General features: G+C 35.9%; 1 protein-coding gene across 1 annotated transcript; it reads left to right on the top strand.

Moving 5' to 3' along the window:
- Positions 1-402: 402 nt before the first annotated feature.
- Positions 403-22,654, top strand: SH2D1B (SH2 domain containing 1B; the record flags this gene model as incomplete). Its single annotated transcript, XM_081309026.1, has 4 exons — positions 403-536; positions 19,696-19,759; positions 20,674-20,830; positions 22,277-22,654. The coding sequence occupies 4 exons, from the start codon at positions 403-405 to the stop codon at positions 22,312-22,314; spliced, it is 393 nt and encodes a 130-aa protein (XP_081165152.1). The 3' UTR covers positions 22,315-22,654.
- Positions 22,655-22,995: the final 341 nt, after the last annotated feature.

The raw sequence follows: 22,995 nt of genomic DNA, 5'->3' as shown, positions 1-22,995 counted from the left end.
TGGAAAGAAAAACCAAGAGCCAGAGAAGGTAAAAACTGATAGTAGGTGGTGACGTATAAACTGCAACACAGTTTCAGGGAGTTTGTCTTCAGTGTTGCAGCCCCAGTCATGGCATCAGATTCTACTGTACTCGAATGTGTTCTCACATGCTTGTGTGTGAGTCACTTATAGGCTAACATGGTTTGGTCACTTTATCACCCACACTATTCTCATTTCCTGAATCTTGTGAAGCTCACTGAGCTCCATTGAGCAACCCCATCTCCTTCCCACCCAACTAGAGGAAGAGAGGTATTTCCACAAGCCTCTTTAAGCCAGCTGCCTCCTCTTCCCTGTTCAGAGCCATCCCGTGGCTTGGAGTTGGATTTCAGGTTAACAGGCCACTAAAACACAAGAAGGGTCTTCATGGATCTACCTTACTACCACGGCCCTCTGACCAAGCGAGACTGTGAGATCTTATTGCTTAAGGAAGGAGTGGATGGCAACTTTCTGCTAAGAGACAGCGAGTCTGTGCCAGGAGCCCTGTGCCTCTGTGTCTCGTGAGTAGCCTCATTTTCAGCACATTAGAAATCTGGCTTTGGTTGCAGTAATGGCAGCCACATAGTCGAGGAACTGTGTTTCACTGTGTTGCAGCCCCAAATAGCTAGAAGCTTCCACGACAGGACAGAAGGGATTTGCCCATTGCTCTTCTACCTGCTCTCCTCTCCCTGGTATAAATACCACATGAGCAGACTCTGTAGCAGCAGAATTGGCACCGGTGGGAAGGAAAAACATGTGAGGATAGAGAGAAGGTAGAAAAGTCAGAAACATCCTCTCCTTCACAGGTGCGTTTATTTGGTATGGAGAAGGGGCCCCTTATAAAATTCCAATCTGAAAGATTGTATTTCTGCTACAGCCTTTTTCAAACTTAAAAATTCAAATGTTTCATATTTTGTTAGATTGTAAAGGGCTTCACCATAAGTCATTCCTTTTCATTTTTCTTGTGGTATATCAAGATAAGCAGAAACAGTCAGCATTTTATCAGTAAAGAAACACAGACCCAGACTTGTTAGTATTAAAATTTAGCTGGTATTTCCAGAGTCTATGCTAAGTGTAAGATTCTAAGCCAGAATATCAGAGGTATTTTGATGAAAGAAATTGTTTACACTCAATTTAGAAAGTCATCCTGAACAGATATCAGTGGAGATCCCCTGACTTTGTATATTTTCCCGTTTATAAAACTAAACCCTTTATTCTACCTATTAAAAATTAAAAATCAATTGTTTTCTGTTAGAGTGAAATTATTCATTGACACTTGTTAGAGCATGGCGAGAAAAACTTTATTCAGATCACTTGACCACTGCAACTGGATTTGCAGCAGGAAGAGGGATGGAGCTCAACTTTGAATGCAGCATTGGGCAAGTGAAAATGTATAACAAAGGAGTAGAGTCAGTGGATGGAAAAATTGCTAAGATAAGAAGAATTACAGCTAAACTAACCTAAAAGGATTCTAGGGGAAGACAGGCGAGAGTTATCATACATCAACTGGGGTGTGCTGGCAGATGAAGAACCTGATCAGACATTAAGGCTGATCAAATATTGAAGATAAGCGTTCTTGCTAAATGGACTTAGCAGAGTTCTTTGATAGCTGCCTTTTATAAGGAAATACACAGATGGGCTTAGGAGAAGGTTCAGAAGCCTGACTAAAGTCTGGCCAGGCAAAGAATCTTCATCATTCTTTGGATAAGCTTGTGTGCTTCTCAGAACTTGAGAACTGTAAAGACAAAAGTGACAATAAATACTAAGAGAATATGTAAGGATATGTTCGATTCCTTAAATGGTGTTGGAGAAACAGGCATGAGCCTGACAGCCCTAAGGTGTTCTCAGTTTACATTTTCAAGTGAAAAGTGATGATGAGAAAGTTTTTATATACATTTGTAGCCATTGGTAGTTTCTGCTTCAGTTTGTCCCTTAAGAGTTTGTGTGTTGGAAGGTTGGTTCCCAGTGTGGCAATGTTAAGAAGTAGTGGGACCTTTAAGAGATGAGTAAAAAATAAGACTACCCAGAGGTAATTAGTGTTGAGCAGAGGACATTTATGCTCATACTGATGCAGGCTTCTTAACCAGTGATGTAGCTCAAGATTTTACTAATAAAAATTTTCTTCAGAGTTATGATTGCACAAATTGGGAAGGGACTCAGTGTCTCTAGGAGGGCATCTATACCATCAGCAAAATTCTATCAGGCAAGATTGGATAAATCCACATATGTTATGAAAAAAAAAAACTCCAAGATTTATTGTTGTTGAAAAGACAAGGGGGGGGGGGCATGGGGTTATAAATGATGGTGGAATGTGATGGACATTATTATCCAAGTACATGTATGAAGACATTAATTGGTGTGAATATACTTTGTATACAACCAGAAGTATGAAAAATTATGCTTTATATGTGAAATAAGAATTATAATGCATTCTGCTGTCATATATAAATAAAAAATTTAAAAAAAATAAAAGACAAGCTGCAAAATATGACCCTATTTGAGTAAAAAAGAGAGAGAGAGAGAGAGAGAGAGAGAGAGAGAGAGAGATTGTGTTAGTCAGGCATAACCTCAATGGCGTGTAAAGCTGAGGCAAGAGAATCACAAGTTCCAGTTCAGACTCAGCAAAATTTAATGAAAATTTCTCTCAAAATAGAAAGGACTGGGATGTAGCTCAGTGATAGAGAACTCCTGGGTTCAATCCCCAGAGTAGGAAAAAAAAATGTCTGGGGAATTTAGGAGTGATTGGGAGAAGAGTGTCAGGTTCACTTTTTCATTGATAACTTATTTGCACTGTTTACCTGTTGTACGTAGGCATCTGTTTATTTTTTTCATTTTTAAACAAAAAATTGTTTTTAATAGTTTATAAAAAATGTAGTGACTCCTCACTCTCTACCCAAACATTGTATTTCTGGGGGAAATTCTACAGGAATTTCAATATAGTACTTGTTTTGGTTTGTTTGTTTGTTTGTACTGGGGATTGAACACAGAGGCACTTAACCACTAAGCTCTTTTTAGTTTTTTATTTTGAGACAGGGTCTCATTAAGTAGTTTAAGCCCTCATTAAGTTGCTGAGGCTGGCTTTGAACTTGTGATCCTCCTGCCTTAGCCTTCCAAGATGCTGGGATTATATGCATGTGCTACCATGCCTGGCGATTTTTTTTTTTTGGCAGTCCAAAATGTCTTAAATAAATAAAATAAGGATAAAGTAAAATTCCCAGAAAAGAGAGTTTTTATTTGAATTTAAGGACAGAATAGATGAGCAGGAAAGTCTTCCTAGGTAGATTGGAGATGGGACTTAGAGTGGATGCAATTTGGTTACAAGGAAATGAGGTGGAATGCATTTTTAGGGAGGGGAGGCGGTAGCAATATCCAAGTCAGATATTTTTAAGCACATACAACTTATACAGGTTCCTCAAAGGAAGTTTGAAAACCAGATTTTTGAAGAGTAGGTTGGGATGAGATCAAGGAATTTAAAAGGAATAATTCTATAGTAAATAGGAGGCACGAATGGCTTCTGAGCAGGGAAGTGCCAAGTTTTAGGAATTTCAAACTGACATGGAGAATGGACTGAAGTGGGAGATGATAAAAACAGATTGTCTTGCTTTTGGACGGGAGACACTAAAGAACTCGAAATGATGAGACAAGTGGAAATGAAAAACACAAAAAGAAGTTGCAAGAGATGTGCCAGATAGGACAAACCATGACCAGCATCTCAGAGACCATGGTCTGTGCTGGGATTCTCTTTGAAAGTGGCATTTATTCTCAGCTTCTCTGCAGTGTATCAGGCCAACTTACATATTCATTTAAAGAAAACGTCACTAAGACATGCTAAAAAATAATAAATCAAATGGAAAGGCAAGAGTAAATACTTATTGGGTGCCTGCACACAGTCAATTCTTGCCCTCCTCTCTCTACCCATGTCACTGAAAATTAGGCAAAATATCATGCACCCTCAGCCATAAGGCTCAAGTCAAATGTCCCCATGTACACCTTATTGTGGTCCTTGTGAAAGTTTATTATCACCCAGATCAGTAAGGACTACTCAATTTGGGTTGTTCAAGAATACTTTGAAGTCCCCTAAACACTCAGTTAATGCCTTCAACATAGGTCAGATCCTAGTAAGGAAAATAAGAAGTAAACAGACTGAAATGTTTCTGACAGTTGTGATGACTGGACTATCATTAGGGCACTCTGAGAGCTGAGAGCAAAGAGTGACTTATCTATCGAGGAGTGAAGAGCAAGACATTACTAGATACAGGAGTTGGAGGAGGAATGGAACCTTCATTTATTCATTCAACAAGCAAACAGTAAACACCTGTTAGGTTCCAAGTATAGTCCTCAATATTGGTAAAACAATGATACATTCTAGAGGCAATGTTTATGGTCTTATGAAGCTACATTCCAGTAAGAGGAGACAATTTGATGAAAACAAAAAACTTTATAGCCAGGAGTTATAAAAAGTTATAGCACATTCCTGTAATCCCAGTGACTTGGGAGACTGAGACAGGAGTATTGCAAATTCAAGGCCTTTGGCATACAAACCATGTCCAATCATAATAAAATTTGTGTAAGCAAATCTAAAATTACCATATAACATAAGTATTAGCCTGTTTGTCTACATAGTTTTTCTATATAGAAAGAGCCACCACATAGGTGTTTCCTATGAAGCAAACATTTTGCTAAGCATGCTACATGGATCGTCTCCTTTGTTTTTTGCAAAGCTCTTTGAGATAGGTGACATTACCTCTATTTTGTGTAGAAAGAAACTAAAGCTTCTGACTTAATAACTTGCCCAAGGCCAAACTGTTAATATGTTTTTAGGTACTTTGCCTTTACCCATATCCCCTGCTCCACTGAACTATGTTCAAGGTGGTCACCTTGGAACCAAGCAGAGAACTTGAGGGCTCAGCAGTGTACCCTAATGTGTAGAATCTTGTCTTTCTGCTTGCTAGAGATGAGCAGGTCCTTCTGCTTTGCTGCATTAGAATGGCAATATGTCAACTTCCATGTTTTCAGAGACCTAAACAAGGATACTACAGTGAAGTTAAAAGCGAAGGAAAGAAGTCTCAGAGAGTATTTGCCTGGTGGCAAATAGCACTGGCCAGAAAGCTATGTGGTAAACATGGACAGGAAATGGTATCTGATCTCACAACATGATAGATTGTCTAGAAACCCCCGACATGCCAAACACCATCTATATTGTGTGACTTTGGGAGTATCAGGAAGTTGAAAGTGGTTTTGCCTTTGCAATTAGTAAAGCCAAAATGTGGTGGGTATTAGGAGATGGAGAGGATTCATCTGTGGAGTTAAGGGAAAGGAGGGACTTTCTATAAAATACTTCATTATACATGACAGTATGCAACCTATCTTTTTCAACATATTATACTTTGTAGCTCACTAAAGATTCACTTCATCTATTAATGATTGCTTAGTATTTTATTGCTTGTATATACCATAATTTAAACATAATCATACACTTATTTCTATTTTGCGTGGAAAGAAACTAGAACTTCTGATTTAATAACTTGCCCAAGGCTAAACTGTTAATATGTTTTTATGTACTTTGCCTTTATCCATTTCCCCTGCTCCAGGTAAGACTGTAGGTAAGAAAGATTGGTGCCCAAACTCCTGTCTGTCCTTGCTCAGGAGTATAATGGCACTATCTTTCTGTTGTTCTGAGAAAGGTATTAAGAAGAAACCAGAAATTATTTTACTCTCACCACCTAGAAATCACCATTTTAAAAAATTTCAACACATATCTTTCCAGACTTCTCTTTATGATATATAAGCAAATATTTATGCACAGTTGAGCACAGTGGCACACACCTGTAATCCCAGCAGTTTGGGAGGCTGAGGAAGGAAAATCACAAGTTCAAAGCCAGACTCAACAACTTAGGCCCTAAGCCACTTAGTGAGACCTTGTCTCAAAACAAAAAAATAAAAAGGGATGAGGATTTGGCTCAGTGGTTAAGCACTTCTAGGCTCAATTTCTGGTACCAAAACAAAAAACAAAAAAAACAACAACAACAACGAAAAAACTATGCACATAAATGCTTCATTATACACGACAGTTTGCAATCTCTTTTTCAACGTATTATACTTATCATTGCAGCTCAGATTAAGTTGATACACATCATCTATTAATGATTGCTTAGTATTTTATTGTATATACCATAATGTAAACATAATCATACACTTATTTTTAACATTTATTTTGCATTTTTGCAATGGATCAAATGTAATTTGGGATAATTACAATTTTTGTACTTATATTTTTAAAATTTTGTCCATCTTTGTTCTTGGGATAAAATCCTAAACATTTAATTTTTTCCCACACACTAACAAATTAGTACAATAAAAGATTACACCAACACACACTCCAATCAAGAGCAGCAAAAGGCTAGAAGTCAAAAGTCCTAAAACATTAACCCAAAGTTAGCAAATATTAATGTTAAAACAGTTAACCCAAGTTAATAAAGAATGTCACGACCTAAAAAAAAGGTAGACCATATAATTGACATCATAGGGCATGTTTATTTCCACTTCCTTTAACTGATCTTTCAAAATTTGACTAAATAAAGCTCAAAACACATACCGGAACAAATTTCCCCACAACACTGGCCACAGCCTGAAACCAGCTGCTCGCCTACAAACTGTTTTCATAAATTAATGAAGGGCTCAGAAATTCAAGCCCAGAACCTCATGTAATAACCAAAGGCTAAAACTACATCACAATGAGTAAAACAATTCAAAGGTAAAGGAAACTTAGAGTACCTAGCCTTTCTAGAACTTCACTGAGAATTTAATACTAAAGCTTTAAGTCATTTTTATAAATCCTGTATTTCTCATGTCTTATATGAGGTTAGAGATTTCTACAGGCTACCCAAAAATTCAGGCTCCACTTTGTCACTTCCATCCCGGGGGTCAAGCCACCACATATTTATTGAGTACATGACAGTAAATATAGAAAACACTTTTTTTTCCTATCTAATGTCAAAAAACAACCATGAAAACAGAAAAGCATAAAAGTAAAATTAACTTAAATTTGGTTTATATTCTTACACAAAAATAAATTAATTTATCTGATTTTCTATGCCAAAAAAGATCTTTACATTTTTATTGAGATGTCATTGACATAAAATTAGAATGTACAATTTGATGAGTTTTGACATACACATAATACTTGAAACTATCACCAAAACCAAAATAATGAACAGATCCATTACCTCCCAAACTTCCATTATACCTTTTGGCAATCCCTCTTTCCTACACTTCCTACCCACCCCAAATCCCAAGCCACCTTGATTTAATTTCTGGCACTAAAAATTAACATGTTTTTCCCTAGAGTTTGATATAAATTAAATCATAAAGTATATATAATCTTTTCTATCTCTGAATTCACCAGAATAATTATTTTGAGATTCATCTATGTAATTACATGTATGAATATTGCACTTTTTATTGTAGAATAGTATTCCATTTTAGGAGTATATCACCATTGCTTTACTCATTCATGGTTATTACAACAAAAGTTGCTACACATATCTATGATTAAGTCTTTGGGTGAGCCTATTTTTTAAATTTCTGATAGATAAAAAAAGTTAGGACTGGAATAGCTAAAAGTCATTTGTTCTGTGTAATTTTGTCCTTCTAAGAAACTACCAAATTGTCTCAAAGTGATTGTACTATTTCACCATTCCCACTGACATTATATGAGAGATCTGATTGCTTCACATTCTCACTAGCACATGGAATGGTCATCGTATTAAGAGTGCAGTGGTATCTCATGGATTTAATTTGCATTTCACTAATAACCAATGATACTGAGTATTTTTTCCTGTGTTTATTTGCCATTCACCTAATTTCTCTGATGAAATAGCTTGCACATTTTTAGATTATTTATTTATCATTATTGGGTTTTGATAATTCTTTACATATTATAAATGCAAGTCTTTTCCGAGGTAGGTGATTCACAAATATCTTCTCCTGGTTTGTGATTTTTATTTTGAAATTTTCTTAACAGTGTAGAGGTTCTTAATTTTATGAAGCCCAGTTTATAATTTTTTCTTTTATAGGTCATGCTTTTGAGGTTATATCTAATAAATCCTTGCTTCACTTAATTTACAAAGACTTTATGTTTTATTCTGTACCTTCAGTTTCACATCTGGCACAGTCAACTTTAACTCTGTTTCCTAAGCTTTCCACTCTACTCCATTGATCTTTATTCTATCTTTATGTAAATTCCATATTATGTTGATTACTATCCCTTTAAAATTTTTGAAATCAGATAGCGTAAGACCTTCAACTTTTTCAGGTTATTTTGATTATCCTAGGCCATTAGCATTTCCATACATACTTTGTATTCAGCTCGTCAATCATCACACAAAACAATATAAAGCCCAAAAGGGCCTTGTAGAATTTAAATTGAGAGTCCATGAATCTATAGCTCAATCTGGGTAGAACCAATATCTTAACAATATTGATTCTGATCCATAAACCCAGTTTAATCTCTCCATTTATTTAGGTCTTCTTTAATTCCTCCTAAAAATGTTCTGTAATAGGTCCTGTACATCTTTTGTGAAATATATCCCTAAGATTTCTTATGTTCAATACTATTTTAAATCATGAACTTTAATCCTAGCAGCTCGGGAGGCTGAGAAAGGAGGATCAAAAGTTCAAAGCCAGCTTCAACAAAATCAAGGCACTAAACAACTCAGTGAGATCTTGTCTCTAAGTAAAATACAAAATAGGGCTGTGGGTGTGATTCTGTGGTCAAGTGCCTCTGAGTTCAATTCCTGGTAACCCCCATCCCCCCAAAAAAACCAACTTTACAATTTAACTTGAGCTAATTCCTATTGAATTATAACATTTGTTGTCTTTTGAATATATCGATTGATTTGATTTGTTAAAATTTTGATAAGAATTATTATATCTATTTAATAGGAAACATAGTCTTTGTCCTTATTTTTTTATGTCTATGTGTGTTTTTTATATCAGAGAAATGCTGACTTCATGAACTAAATTGGGAGGATTTCCTTTTTAATTTTCTGGAAGAGTTTGTGATTATTGTTATTTCTTCCTTAAAAGTTTAGTAGAGGGGCTGGGGATGTGGCTCAAGTGGTAGCGCGCTCGCCTGGCATGCGTGCGGCCCGGGTTCGATCCTCAGCACCACATACCAACAAAGATGTTGTGTCCGCCGAGAACTAAAAAATAAATATTAAAAATTCTCTCTCTCTCCCCTCTCTCTCCTCTCTCACTCTCTCTTAAAAAAAAAAAAAGTTTAGTAGAAGTCAATAATAAAGGCATCTGGGCCTCGAGTTTTCTTTGTGGGGAAGTTTTTAACTACACATTCAATTTCTTTAATAAATGTATGGCTACTCAGGCTATATTTTTATTGAATGAGCTTTGGGAGTTTGCATTTTTCAGTAATTTTTACATTTAATTGACGACATCAAATTTATTGAAGTAGGATTTCTCATAATATCTCATTATTATTTTAATACTGGAATTGGCAGTGATTTCACATCTTTATTCATTTTTTTTTCTTTTGGGCACAGGCGATTGAACTCAGGGGTACTCAACCACTGAACCACATCCACAGCCCTATTTTGTACTTTATTTTGAGACAGGGTTTTACTGAGTCGGTTGGCACCTCGATATTCTCAGGCTAGCTTCGAACTTGCGACCCTGCTGCCTCAGCCTCCCTAGCCACTGGGATTGTAGGCGTGCACCACCAACCTGGCTTTTTATCAGATCTCTTGAGGTCCATATTCTTGGATCTTGGTTTTTTTTTCCCAATCTGACAATATCTTCATTTTAATTGGAATGCTTAATTGATGATTGACAGTATGAGGTTTAAGTTTACAATCTATTTATCCCTTCTATTCTTTGTTTCCCCCTTTCCTCTTTATGACTACTTTTGGATTGATTATTTTTTTTTATATTTCCAAATTATCTCTTCGGCAGTTTGCTAGCTATAATCTTTGATTTTTTAGTTTCTTATTTATGTCTTTATGTTGTATATATTGAACTTATCATAACTTATATTTAAGTAATCTTATACCACTTTCCTTGTGGTAACATCCTTTCATTTTCATTCACCCAAGCCCTTGTGCTATTATTGTCATGCATCTTATTTATATATATTTATCAATCCTATAACAATTGTTATTTGGATTTAAGTAAATAATTATCTCTTAAAGTAACTTACATATAAGAAAATTTGTTTTCTTTTACTCACATATTTGTCCTTTCTGGTGCTCTTCATTCCTTTGTATATCTTGGAGTTTCTTAACCTTAACATTATTGAAATTTTGGACTAGATAATTCTTTGTTTCAGGGAATGCCCTGGGCATCATAAAATATTTAGTAGCATCTGGATAACAGTAGCCACTTTCCCTTCCAATTTTCAACAAACAAAAATGTCCCTGGAGAACATCAAATGTTCATGAGGGAATAAAATCACTCATGGTTGAAAATCAATAAAACTTATCAGAGAAAAAGAGGATTGGGGAGGGAAATGTGATATTTTGATTTGTAATAATAGATACATACATGCATACATATATTTAGTCTTCATCCAGTTTCCTAGCACAGATTCCTAAAATTCTTGGAATCTCTGGAAGGATAAGAGCCAACAACAGTGACTATTGACTGGCAATCCCTAGGTAACCTATGGATGGGAGCTGGTTGCCAAAAGAATAAGGCATGAATAGTCCCACCCCATCCCCAACCTCCTGGGAAGTGAATGGGGAAAGGAGTTAAAGGTTGAATCTATCACTAAGGACAAATGATTTAGTAAATCATACCTTTGTAATGAAGCCTCCATAAAGAAGCCACAAGACTAGGTTCAGGAAGCTTCCAAATAGCTGAATTCATGGAGGTAGCAAGCCCAGATGGCACGAAAGCTCCACACCTCCAATCCCATACCTCTCCTTATCTATCTTTTTTATCCACTGTTCATCTGTATCTTTTGTAATATCTTTTATAATAAATTTATAAACCTGAGTAAAGTGTTGTTCTGAGTTCTGCCAAGCCCTTTTGCCTAACTAATCAAACCCAAAGAGGGGAGTATATAGCTAGTTGATCAAAAGTACAGGTCACAACCTGGTAGTGGAATCTGAAGCAGGGGGAAGTCTTGGGGTCTCAACCTATGGGGTCTGACACCATCTCCAGTTAGTGTCAGGACTAGATTAGAAAACACCCAGCTGATATCCACTGCAGAATTGGTTGGTATTGGGGGATCCAACTCATACATCTGCCATTAGAAATGTTATGTTGAAAGCTATGTGAAAGTAAGAAAAACACCATTGATGTTTTTCCTGTCTTCATAGGAAAAGAATAAAAATAAAATATGCTAAGGTTGAAAAATATGGATACAGCTTTTTGTTTGCTCTCAACCTGAAAGGTAAAGTTTAACTCACTCACGTTCTTCCTTTTTTCTGAGTATTTTAATTTGAAAAGTAAACACATGCCCTGTATATTTTTAAAGAAGAAGAAAAAACAAGTACAAAAAGACAGAAAAAAGTCATTCATGGACCTACTACTAAAATAAGTTTTGTTCATACTTATAATATTTTCTTGTGGTCTTTGTTGTCTTTTTTATTCATACTTGATATCAAACTCTATATAAAATTTGGCATCTGGTCTTTTTGTTTTGCTTAACACTGTCATATCATGGCATTTTCCACTGCCATAAACATTCTTTTGAGGCTGGGAGTATAGCTTAGTAGAATAGCACTTGCAAGGCCCTGGATTTAATCGATAGCACTGAAAAAAAAATTATTATGAATGTTATTTAATGTCTACATAAGAACTGATCTTGTAAAAGCACATGACTTATTTAACCATCTTCTAATATTTTGGATATGTAAATTATTTCTACTTTTTCATCATCATAGATGCTGATAATATTTTAGCCCTTGTGCTTATATCATAATCTATATTTCTGATAACTTACATAGAATAAATTATAGTTCAATATTTGGTCAAAGTGATGAAGACATTTTTATTCCTAATGTACATTTCTAAATTGCCTTTTTAAAAGCTTGTATAAACGTAGAATGTTGCTAGAAGTACATATGAAATAAAAGCAAAAACAAATAACCAGAACAGGTAAAAGGAGAAAAGGATGGGAGTTGCTAGTGGTTTAACAAATCTCTGATCAGCTGAAATTTAAAAAAACTTTAATAAACAAGGGAACAAATCCGTATCTTAGCTTTAGTTGGGGTTAGGAATGCCAATTAAAACATAATTTGATAAGAATTCATATTTTTACTAGTACTCTTGCCACTCAAAAACACTGTGTCTCCCTATTTGGTGAAATATTATGTCTCCTGGTAAGATTTCTTCTTTTAGGCTTGACACATTTCTTTTTAAGATCATTCAATGAAACTCAACAATTATTTACTGAATATGTGTTATGAGTCAGGCAATGTGCTACAATGAACAAAGCAGGCACCCTGATTCTGGCTTTGGGAAGCTCACAGCCTAGTGTGAGTTGTAAATGAGTAAAAGGATAATTAATATTCAGGATGATTAGTGGTAGGTTTGGATAGTACTGGATGATATTTTTCAGAAGTCCTTTCTATTACCCCAGTGGAGCATCCCATCCCAAGCCACTTCAGCTGAAGCACTCAGTGCTCAGAATCAAAACTCAGCTATCTTGTACCTCCAACTCTCTGGACAAAACTTGGATGGCAAAGATGGCACATGGGCTAGTCACTGTGGCATGCAGATTGGCAAAGTGTCAATATTCTCACTGACTCAGATATCATAGCTTTATGAGAACACTTGAGACGTTAAGACAGGAATATTACAAGTAAATTCCATCTACCCACCAACTCTTCTCACTTCCCCATAAGAATCACCTCTTCCCCCCTCCACACTTCCCAACACACGCGATAAATATAAGGGATACAAACTTTTAGACTATATTCATATTAGGTCAGTTTCTTGAAGCATCTAAAATTTTTTCAAATATGCAAGAAAATAAAAACTTCACAAAAGACAATTACTAAAAAAAACAAAAACGTAATTTTGCCCTCAAAATATTGAACTTCAAGACATTGATTACAAAACAAATACTTAGTATCGAGCCCTTTTATCTGTTTAATTGTCTTGTTTTTGGATAAAAACAGAACAGACGGTAAACCATCTGGAATCAAGACAATTAATTATCAAGATTACTAAAGACTTAAGTAATAAAATTTGTAACTTGCTTTCAACACAAAGGTATCAACTCCTATAAAAATTCAAAATGGTTACAAAAGAAAGATAGGATTATTTGAAGATGAGCAGGTCAAAGGAAAGTATTTGGGTACTTACCATTTCACAACTAAGGTAAACAGAGTTTTTCCAATAGCTGGAAAACTGCACAAAAAGAAATGCTCACCATGCAAAATGAGACCACTCGTATACATTTCCTTCCTTCCTTCTCCGTTCCCTTACCCTGCTCTCTTTTTTCCTCTTTTCTTCCTCTCTTCATCCCTTCTGCTATCCCTCCTTTTTCTTTATCACACAATTGCACTTGAAAAAAGCTATTGTTTTTTTTCAATTTTTCAAGATTAATAAAAATTTATTAAGTTTTAAGGAGTTTTGTTTTAAATATTGTCTTTTAATTAATGCAGTAATTCCTGTTAGAAAATATATATATATATATATTTATTAATTTATACAATTACTTGATTTTTTAAGTATTTGTGATCTTTTATATTTTAAATGTATTAAATATTTCGGTCTACCAACCTTTGCTTATTAATAAATAATAAAGCACGGCATCATCAGTTTTCTTCCAATATTGTCATCTCATAGAATAGAAATTTGGACTCAAATTATACACATTTCAATTTTACTAAGTTTTGCCACATTGTTCTCAGAGACATTACATTAGTAGTGTTTAAAACTTTCTATAGCTTCATGTCATAGCCAATATTTTACATTAGTAAATTTTACATTTCTGCCAATCTGGTTTAAAATAATAACTAATTGTTTTTTAATTTGCATTCCTTTGATTGGCAGTGTTTATTGGCATTCTTTTTTAAATTATGCATTTCTATTCTCATTATATATTGTTATATATAAGAAGAATTAGTTTTATATATAATGAGATATATACAATTATCTTCTCCCAATTTGTGAACTTTTTCACTTTGTTAATAGTATATTTTGATAAACAAAAATTTTAACTTTTCAAAAATAAATTCATTAGAGGGAAACAGGTAAGGTGGATACCGTGAAAGTGTATTATATGTGTCATGAAATTGTCACAATGAATCTCACCATGCTCATTAATATGCACTGATAAAATTATTCTTAAAGTGAATTAATATTTTCTGTGGCTTGTGCATTTTCTGATTTAAAAATTTCTTAATTCAGTGTCATTATGTTGTTCACTTATATTTATTTATCTGAAGTTTAATGTCTTGCCTTTTCATAACTGAGTCTTCAGTTATAGTCTAATCCAGTTTTATCTGTTTCCATATGAAAATATTGCCATTTAACAAATAGTTCATCCCTGCCCACCAACTTGCTATGATGGATTGGTCACAATTCAAGTTTTCATATGTGCATGGATGTGTTTCTGGACTACTGTATGCCACTAATATCTTTTTCTGCCCTGAAACTAGTTTCTCACTATTTTAATTATAGCTTATAAAAAAAAGAAAGAGAAAAAAAGAAAGATGATAAGAAAAAGATTTATCAAGATAGGACATGCCCTTGATACTCTCCAGTCTTTTTTTTTTTCCCAAATTGACCTGACTATTCTAAGCCTAGATGTTTGTACAGAGAAGCGACATGATCTGACTCACATTTTTTAAAAAAAATTGCCCAGGCTGTTATATAAAGAATAATAATTAAAGATGTCAGACAGAGAGGAAAGAATTGCTAAAACCATGTCCTTAAATAGATGAAAGAGGATACGCCTCCACTGGAAATAGGAGGGATTAGCTTTCAGAGAGATATGTAAAGTTCATCTATAGTAAAAATGGCAGGGTATGTGAGTGCAGATGTTAACAGGTATGGTGGTACAAGTCTGGGAATTCTCTACTTATTTATGGCCTTTGCTGATAAATGGATGGAAATATCATGCTAAGTGAAATAAGCCAGACTCAGAAAAGCAAGAAATGAATGTTTTCTTTCATATGCAGTAGCTAGAGAAAATTAAGGGATAAAAGAGAGGGGGAATCCCCGGAAAATAGAAGGGAGATCAGTGGAGTTGAGAAAAGGGGGGTAGAGGGGAAAGAAAGAGGGATGGGCAAAGGGAAAAACTGCAAAATGAAATGGACCAAATTATGCTATGTACAATAAGAATATGCCATAGTGAATTCTGCCTTTAACTAAAAGGAACTGTTTTTTAAAATAACAAATAAACAGAGGAAGACCAGTAGAGTAGAGGAAGGAGAACAGGAAGAGGAAGTAGGGGAGGGAAAGAGGAAGTACTGGGGTGTGAAATGAATCAAATTATATTCCATGCTTGTATGATTATGTTAAAATGAACCCAATGCTATGTAGAACTATAGTGCACTAATAAAAACATCAAAAATATTAATAATAATATAACAGGAAAGAATGAGGATGTGAAAACATATAGTGGGGATTCATGGAGACAAGAGAAGGTATAGAATCATTTTTTAAGGAGAAAAGGGGAAAAAAATGATTCTCTGGAAGCATCAAGAGCCCAAGTGAGGGCTTCATTAATTTAAAGTAAAACTATTCTACCTGGATCCATGTTCTCACCTCATTTGCATACAACAAGTTGGAATTTAGTCAACATTCTTGTTTTGCTATTTCAGTAGAAGAGTTCGAGGTAAAATGCTCCTGGAATTATGAAGGGGTTATGCTCCCAACAAACCCATGATAGGTTGAAAATATCATCAAACATCATCACCATCTCAAAATTTCTAATAATTTCATTTTGAACAAGGGGCCCTATATTTCATTTTGCCCTGGCCTGCAAATTATGTAACCAGTGTTGGTTATGAAGTGAGTGGCTTAGGTAGGTAGAGAGCAAGATCATTGGAAGAGCGAAGATCAAGGATCTAAGAAATTGAGCTGTTGAACCCTCTATGTATGAATTGAAATTGCCAAGAGTTAGACAAGAATAATAATGGAGAGAGTGACATTGAGCTACAACTGGAGACCAAAAGATGAAGGTGATCCTAGTATTAGGTGAAATAATTTAGAGACATGAAACTCAAAGCTGTGGATTCAGAAAAGAAAACTGCACTGAAGAACCCTGAGAGCAAGAAGACTAGCCTCAATCCCAGGGCCCATGGTGAAGCCCATAGTGAGGCCCATAGTGAGAAGGAGGTGGGAGGAAGAAGTAACATTTTAGGGAAATAGGGGAAGCAGTGCCCAGGGTAAGAGGGACAGCAGATTCCTTTGAGAGCAAGAAGGTGACGAGAAAGGGAGGGATGTGATTAAAGGAGATTGAAGGTAGAGAGGATTTTGAGGATGGTGAAGCTTGAATTCCAGGGAACCCAGTGGAAGGATTTCAGGAGAGGAAGAAGGGAACGGACAAAGCCTATAGACGGTCTTGTGGAATTAGAATGCAGAAGATAAGGCAAACCTGCCAGACTGAGTGGTTCTTGAAATGACTGACACACAAGGAAAAGGGGCATAATGAAATTAGCTTAACAAATTCAACAGGGAGAGAGTGGAGGCATGGTGAGTGGCGAGGTGACAGGGGGAGAGACTTCCATGTCACTAATGGTGGCGGGGGTGGGGGAGTGCCAGCAGGGGGTTAGTGCAGGTAGAAGACCAGGGGAACCATAGTCTTTTTACAAATCTTTCATATAAATGCACACTGCGGGGGGGGGGGAGTGTTTCTTTTAAAAGTTTTATGAATGGCACTTATAAAAATAAGTAGAACAGGGAGCATTAAAAATAAATTTTTGTTTATGCCATCATACCATAGTCATATATTTTAGTTTGTCCCTGCTGCTGTAACAAAATACCTTAGACTGGATAACTTAGAAATAATAGAAATGTATTCTTCACATTTCTGGAGGCTGAGAAGTCCAGGCTCAGGCACCAGGGAGTTTGGTGTCTGATAAGGGCTTGTTCTCTGCTTCCAAGATGGCATCTTGTCCTCCCATGGCAGAATGGACAGAAGATACAGGCAGCTCTCCGAAGCCTTTTTTTTTTTTTAACTTTATAGATTTTTTTGTTTTAATTAGTTATACATGACAATAGAATGCATTTATGCACTTTAATACATGATACATAAATGGGGTATAATTTTTTAAAATTTAATTAATTTTATTTTTTTAAATACAGGACAGCAGAATGTATCACAATTCTTATTAACATATAGAGCACAATTTTTCATATATTTGTATATAAAGTATGTTCACACCAATTCATGTCTTTATACATGTACTTTTTTTGCATTACAATTTTATTACACATATACAGCACAATTTTCCATATCTCTAGTTGTATATAAAGTATGTTGACACCAATTCGTGTCTTCATACATGTGCTTTGGATAATGATGTCCATCACATTCCACTATTCTTGCTAATCCACCTCTTTATACCACCACAGTGGAGATTAGGTTTCTACTGAATTAGGGGGCTGGAGGTATAGTTCAGAGGCAGAGTACATGCCTAGCATGTATGAAACCCTAGGTTCCATCCCCAGAACCACAAAAAATAAATGAAAGAAACCTACATGAATTTTGGTACACAAACATTCAAATCATGTCATCATAAATTCATATAAATCTTGTCATAAATATATCATGTATGTATAATCATACAAAACACATACTAACCTACTAAACTCATTGCTCTGTAATCTCAGTGTTTGGTTTTTTGTTTTTTTGGTACTAGGGATTGAACTCAGGGGCACTGGACCACTGAGCCACATCCCCAGCCGTATTTTGTATTTTATTTAGAGACAGAAGGTCACTGAATTGCTTAGTGCCTCACTTTTGCTGAGGCTGGCTTTGAACTCACAATTCTCCTGTCTCAGACTCCTTAGCTTCTGGGATTACAGGTGTGCACCACAGAACCCAGAGCCTCATAGTGTTTTTTGGAAAGCATTCCAAAATAAGAAAGAATAGGTATCACAAGTTCAATAAGTTAATTTCTTATAAAGCATTAATTTAATGTAGCTTGTTACTCCTTTTAGAATTTTATAATTTGCAAAAAAAAATAAGACCATATTTGAGCAATGTCTGCTTGTATCTTGGCTTTTAATCAAATTAACATAGCACCTCCATGTGTTTTATTTTTTTCATAGTCCTCTAGTGAGGATTACCTTAGATAATTTAATAATATAATTAAAATAAATAAATTTAAGAATTTAGTATAGGTTATATCATAACAAGGTTCTAAAACAACAAGCAAACAGAAAACTGTGGAATTAACCAAATGCAATTATAGACTTTGTTTAGATCCCAATTTAAACAATATTTCTTTGGAAAAACATTTTTGAGACCTCTTCCCAGTCTAGAATACTTTGTCACACGTTTTTACTCACTGGCTTATTTTGGCCTCATGAGACCCCCCCAGAAAGGATCAGGATTTGAAATCAATTACCAAAACCTCCAGACAATTAGTGATGAATTATAGTGTGATACTTGTACCTTAAAGCTGGAAATAGATATCTGACTTACCAATTCAATAAAAAAAAAAAAAAAAAAAAAAAAAAAAACAAGTCAGGGCTGGAGTTGTGGCTCAGAGGTAGAGTGCTGGCCCTAGGTTACATGTGTGAGGCACTGAGTTTGATCCTCAGCACCACAAAAAGTAAAATAAAGACATTGTGTCCACCTATAACTAAAAACTGAATATAAAAAAATGAGTCATTTCATTCTTTGGCATAGGTGTATGGGTGGTGGAGGGTGGGGGCATCAGGAAGTTTGAGCCTCATTCAATGTTTTTGATTCTATTTTTTTTTTTTACATTGTAATGTTCTGTGAAATCAGAATATGTCCAATAGTTGACGGGTTCATTTAATGTTTGTACTCTTCTCCAGGAAAGCTATTAGAAATTAATAATGTATCTTACCATTGATAACATCTTAGAATTGAAGAATTCAATATGGAATTTTATTTCTTGCTTGGAAAATTGCTAAAATGGGTCCGTTATCTAAATTATGATTAGATGATTAGCCAGTGACTCCTATTCCAATGAGAAACAAGAGCACAATACATCACTTGCTTGGACAAAATTCCCAACATTCTCTAATGCAGTCAATGAGAAATCATTGATAAATAGCATGGGCGTAGCTCAATGGTGTTTTATATGTTCTGTCAACCTAGAGCTAGGTGAAAGAGCTAGGGTGAAGCACCAAGACCACTGGAGCTGTAAATTTTCTCTCTCCTTATTCTCTTTGCCAGAGTCAAGACTTCCATCCTAATAATAGAGCTCCCCATTTCAAAGCCCCTGTGTCTTTCAAATTCCTTCAGATGAGAGGGTCTGATATTGACCAGTTTCTTTCAGGATCCAAGATTGATAAAAGCATTGCATATAAAATCGGGTGAGAATACAACCAGAGAAGTCAATTTATTTGAGTACAATGAATCAAAGAACATTCTGCTATCTTGTATTACTGATTAGTACAAATAAATAAATATTTTTTTTAAAAAAAAGAACTTAAAAAATCTAATGAGACATGTTGCCTCGATTTGTATATAAGAACATTATGATTCATACAGTCATCTTTTCACAGGTTTAGAAATCGTGTCTATACATACCGAATCTTCAGAGAGAGACATGGGTATTACAAGATTCAGGTGAGAATACATAAGGACTCCTGCAGATCAAGGCAAAACCTGGGAGAGGAAAACCTGAGATCATCTCTTGAACCCAAGATGTGACCATCTGAAGGCATTCTAAGAGGAAAGCCCTGTCTTCAGAGGCCTGCTGTGGATGATGGGTTGAAGTGACTGTATTATGGAGACCTCCTGTACACAACTTCAGTGTCAGCCTACATCAGTATCTTTACACTGCATGTCAGAAAACCTGATTAACATCCTTCTTTGTAGCCCAGCACAGTGGTCCTATGATAACCACAGTGGTGATCAAGATAACTAAATACATAAGGGTAGAGGAAGCAAATTCTTTTTATTTTAAAATTATTTCTATAAGATTGTATCAGAAAATAGTATTTGGTTTACAGCTGACAAACAGAAAACAACTATTCACAATTTTACTGAGTCAAGTTGATGTTCCTCCTTTCAATTTAAATTGCAACCTTTTGGGGGGATTCTGAATTCATCCTGTATGTAAATTGCATGTTTTGCATTTCCCATCAGAAGTCCACCTCAGTTAGTTCCCTAGCAAAGCTTGCCAGTAGGGCACAAGTCTGAAATAAGCTCTTAGAGCAGTCCCCTTTACAGTGTATCTACGACAAGAATTGCCCCCAGACAAACTTGCCAAGGATAGGGCTGACTTGACACTGCAGTCCAAGTTGCATATTTCTTGATTGTAAATCCTCTTTACTCAGAGTAGCTCAAGTCAGAGCTGGACTCAGAAACACAGTCTTTATGAATCGCAGTTGGTGTGAGCTCTTAAACATGAGCTGTTGGCCTCTTGTTTTCAGTTTGTCCACTCTCAGAAGCAACCCTGAGAACCGCTATTTCAGGAAGTTTCACAATTCACACACAATTGCAGATTATGAGTGACTTCCTTTCTTGTTTTTTTGCAGACTTTGGAAGGTACTCCAAAACAGATCTTTCCAAGCCTAAAGGAATTGATCTCCAAGTTCGAAAAGCCAAACCAAGGTCTGGCGGTTCACCTTTCAAAGCCAATAAAGAGAAGCAGTCCCAGCTTAAGAAGGAGAAGATTGAAAGTTAAACTGGATGGTATATAAGATAAAAGCTTTCCTGTGGGATCAGAAAGGAGCCTTCAACCTATTTCCACCAATGTCCTACTTGACAGAATCAATACAAATAGATGCCCTTTCCCATGACATTACCTCTGAAAAGCTTCATCCTATTAAGTGCAATTTCAATTTTATTGAAAAATAATGTCTTCCAGCCCCTACAAGTGGTGGACAGCTGTGTTTGGGCAGCCAAAATAGCAAGAGAGGGTACTGGGCTGGCTTTGAATTAATTCTGCGACCTCATGCAATCTGCTTAAGTTTGGGAATAAATGAACACGTGGACAGATTTTCCAATAAGAAAATCACTTCAACTCTCTCATTCACACTTACTCTCTTACATTTTTTTCCAATATTTAATAAGCATCTATTTATAAAGGGATAGCTGACAAATATTTCAGATATATCCCTAAAGATATGAAACCACAGTGGTAAATTTGAGAGCAGACAATCTATCTGAGAAGTCTTAAATCTTATCACCAGCAGCCACTATTGCTTACCCTCACCCTTAACATTTGCTCTCAACAGAATCTAGTACCTCTCGGTTGCAATGTAGTTTGAATTTGACTTCCAGAGACATTTAATCCTGATATTTTCTAGTTAAATGTATGGCTACATTATCAATGGAAAGTGATGTAGTTGCCAGTGGGCAGGTGATGGTGGTGAGATCAGATATGCTAGCCAGGGAGGAAAGAGGATAGAGCCTTGGGTCACAAAACCCAAGAAGAGAAAGAATCACTTAAAAATATTCCCCAAGACCTGGGCAAGAATCTCCCCACCAGTTCTCCATGTTTGGTCAGTACTTGCAGAGTGAGCTCCCAAATACTCATCTACAGAAAGGGAAATATCTCCCATTGACCTTATTTTCCTCCTCCCGTTGCCTTTGCCTCTTTAGAGCAAGCTTCTGATGAAGGCACTCATTTTCCATGGCGAATGCAGATATCTAGTGCTGGAAACTTTAAAGCTTGGCTTATAAAGGAACCCCCTATTTTTCCAGAAAAGCTCTGTGGTACCCCCACAATTTGAAGATGTCACTTTGATATGGCACCAGGATTGCTGTGTGTCATGAACATTGAAGGGAGATCAATAGAATAGAGAAAAGTGACCAGGAGATGGGGAATGGGAGGAGAATGATATTGGCCAAATTATATTGTATGTTATGTGTAACTATACAACAATAATACCCCCTTCTCCCCCCAAAAAGAAAAAAAAAACAAGGTGGCTTCACTATAAAACAACAATAAAAATATGGAAAAAGTTAAAAAAATAAATAAAAAGAAAATATCCATTGATCCTAGGATCATTTATTTAAAAGTTCATTCTTAAAAAAAGAAAAGAAAAATGTTGGTCTTCTTTCCCTTGAGTGGGGTTGGTTAATATAGCTTCTGGGCATGAAGTCTCATGGATGGTCCTTTGCTTTTTCCCCCAGAGAACAATGATGACAACTATGTGAATGTCTTACCTTAAAGGTGAAGATAAGAACTCTGGACCAAGCAAATTAAAGAAGAGATGGGGGAACAACTCTCACAGTTGGTAACTGCTTCACCTGCAAGCGTAGGTCTGGAATGACAAATTCTCGTGGCCAATTCAGAGTCTCCCTGTCAGGGTAACTGAAGATCTTCTGTCTATTAGCCTCAGAGAAATCACTCCTCATATCCCTGCCTTCAAGACGAACACTACAAGAAGGCTTAAAGCCCCTCTTCACTTCTTGGAAAGGGACACCTGACCCTATTCTTCCTGACTCGTTAAAGGGACTACATCACAGTTGACATCCTCTTTCTGTCAGCTTCATACAGAGGAAAGGGCACTTGGCAATGAGTTCTGAACCCTGAGTTTCAGTCCAGTGACTGTGGTTTTGCAAAAATCAGTCTATTTCTTCATTAATAAAAAGTAGTTGGGGTGAGGGGCAGGGGTTATACACACTGGCCTAGTCTCTCTGTAGAACTTGGTTGTGTTCAGTGGAGTTAGAGAATCCAGAAGTGCTGGAAATGTGTACAGTAAGGGATCAGGGTGTCATTCTCCTCACACAGCCAACATATTCTCTGTACTTGCCTTACTTAGGGATTTATGTTTTCTTTTGTATCAAAGTTAAACCTGTAATGCAATACAAACATGCTTCCGTAACCTAAATTTCACATGTATAATGGA

This window comes from Spermophilus citellus, assembly GCF_964194105.1.
Source record: "Spermophilus citellus genome assembly, chromosome: 9".
NCBI lineage: Eukaryota > Metazoa > Chordata > Mammalia > Rodentia > Sciuridae > Spermophilus > Spermophilus citellus.
Note: the sequence above shows the minus strand (reverse complement) of the source record. Positions and strands in the feature narration are given on the sequence as shown.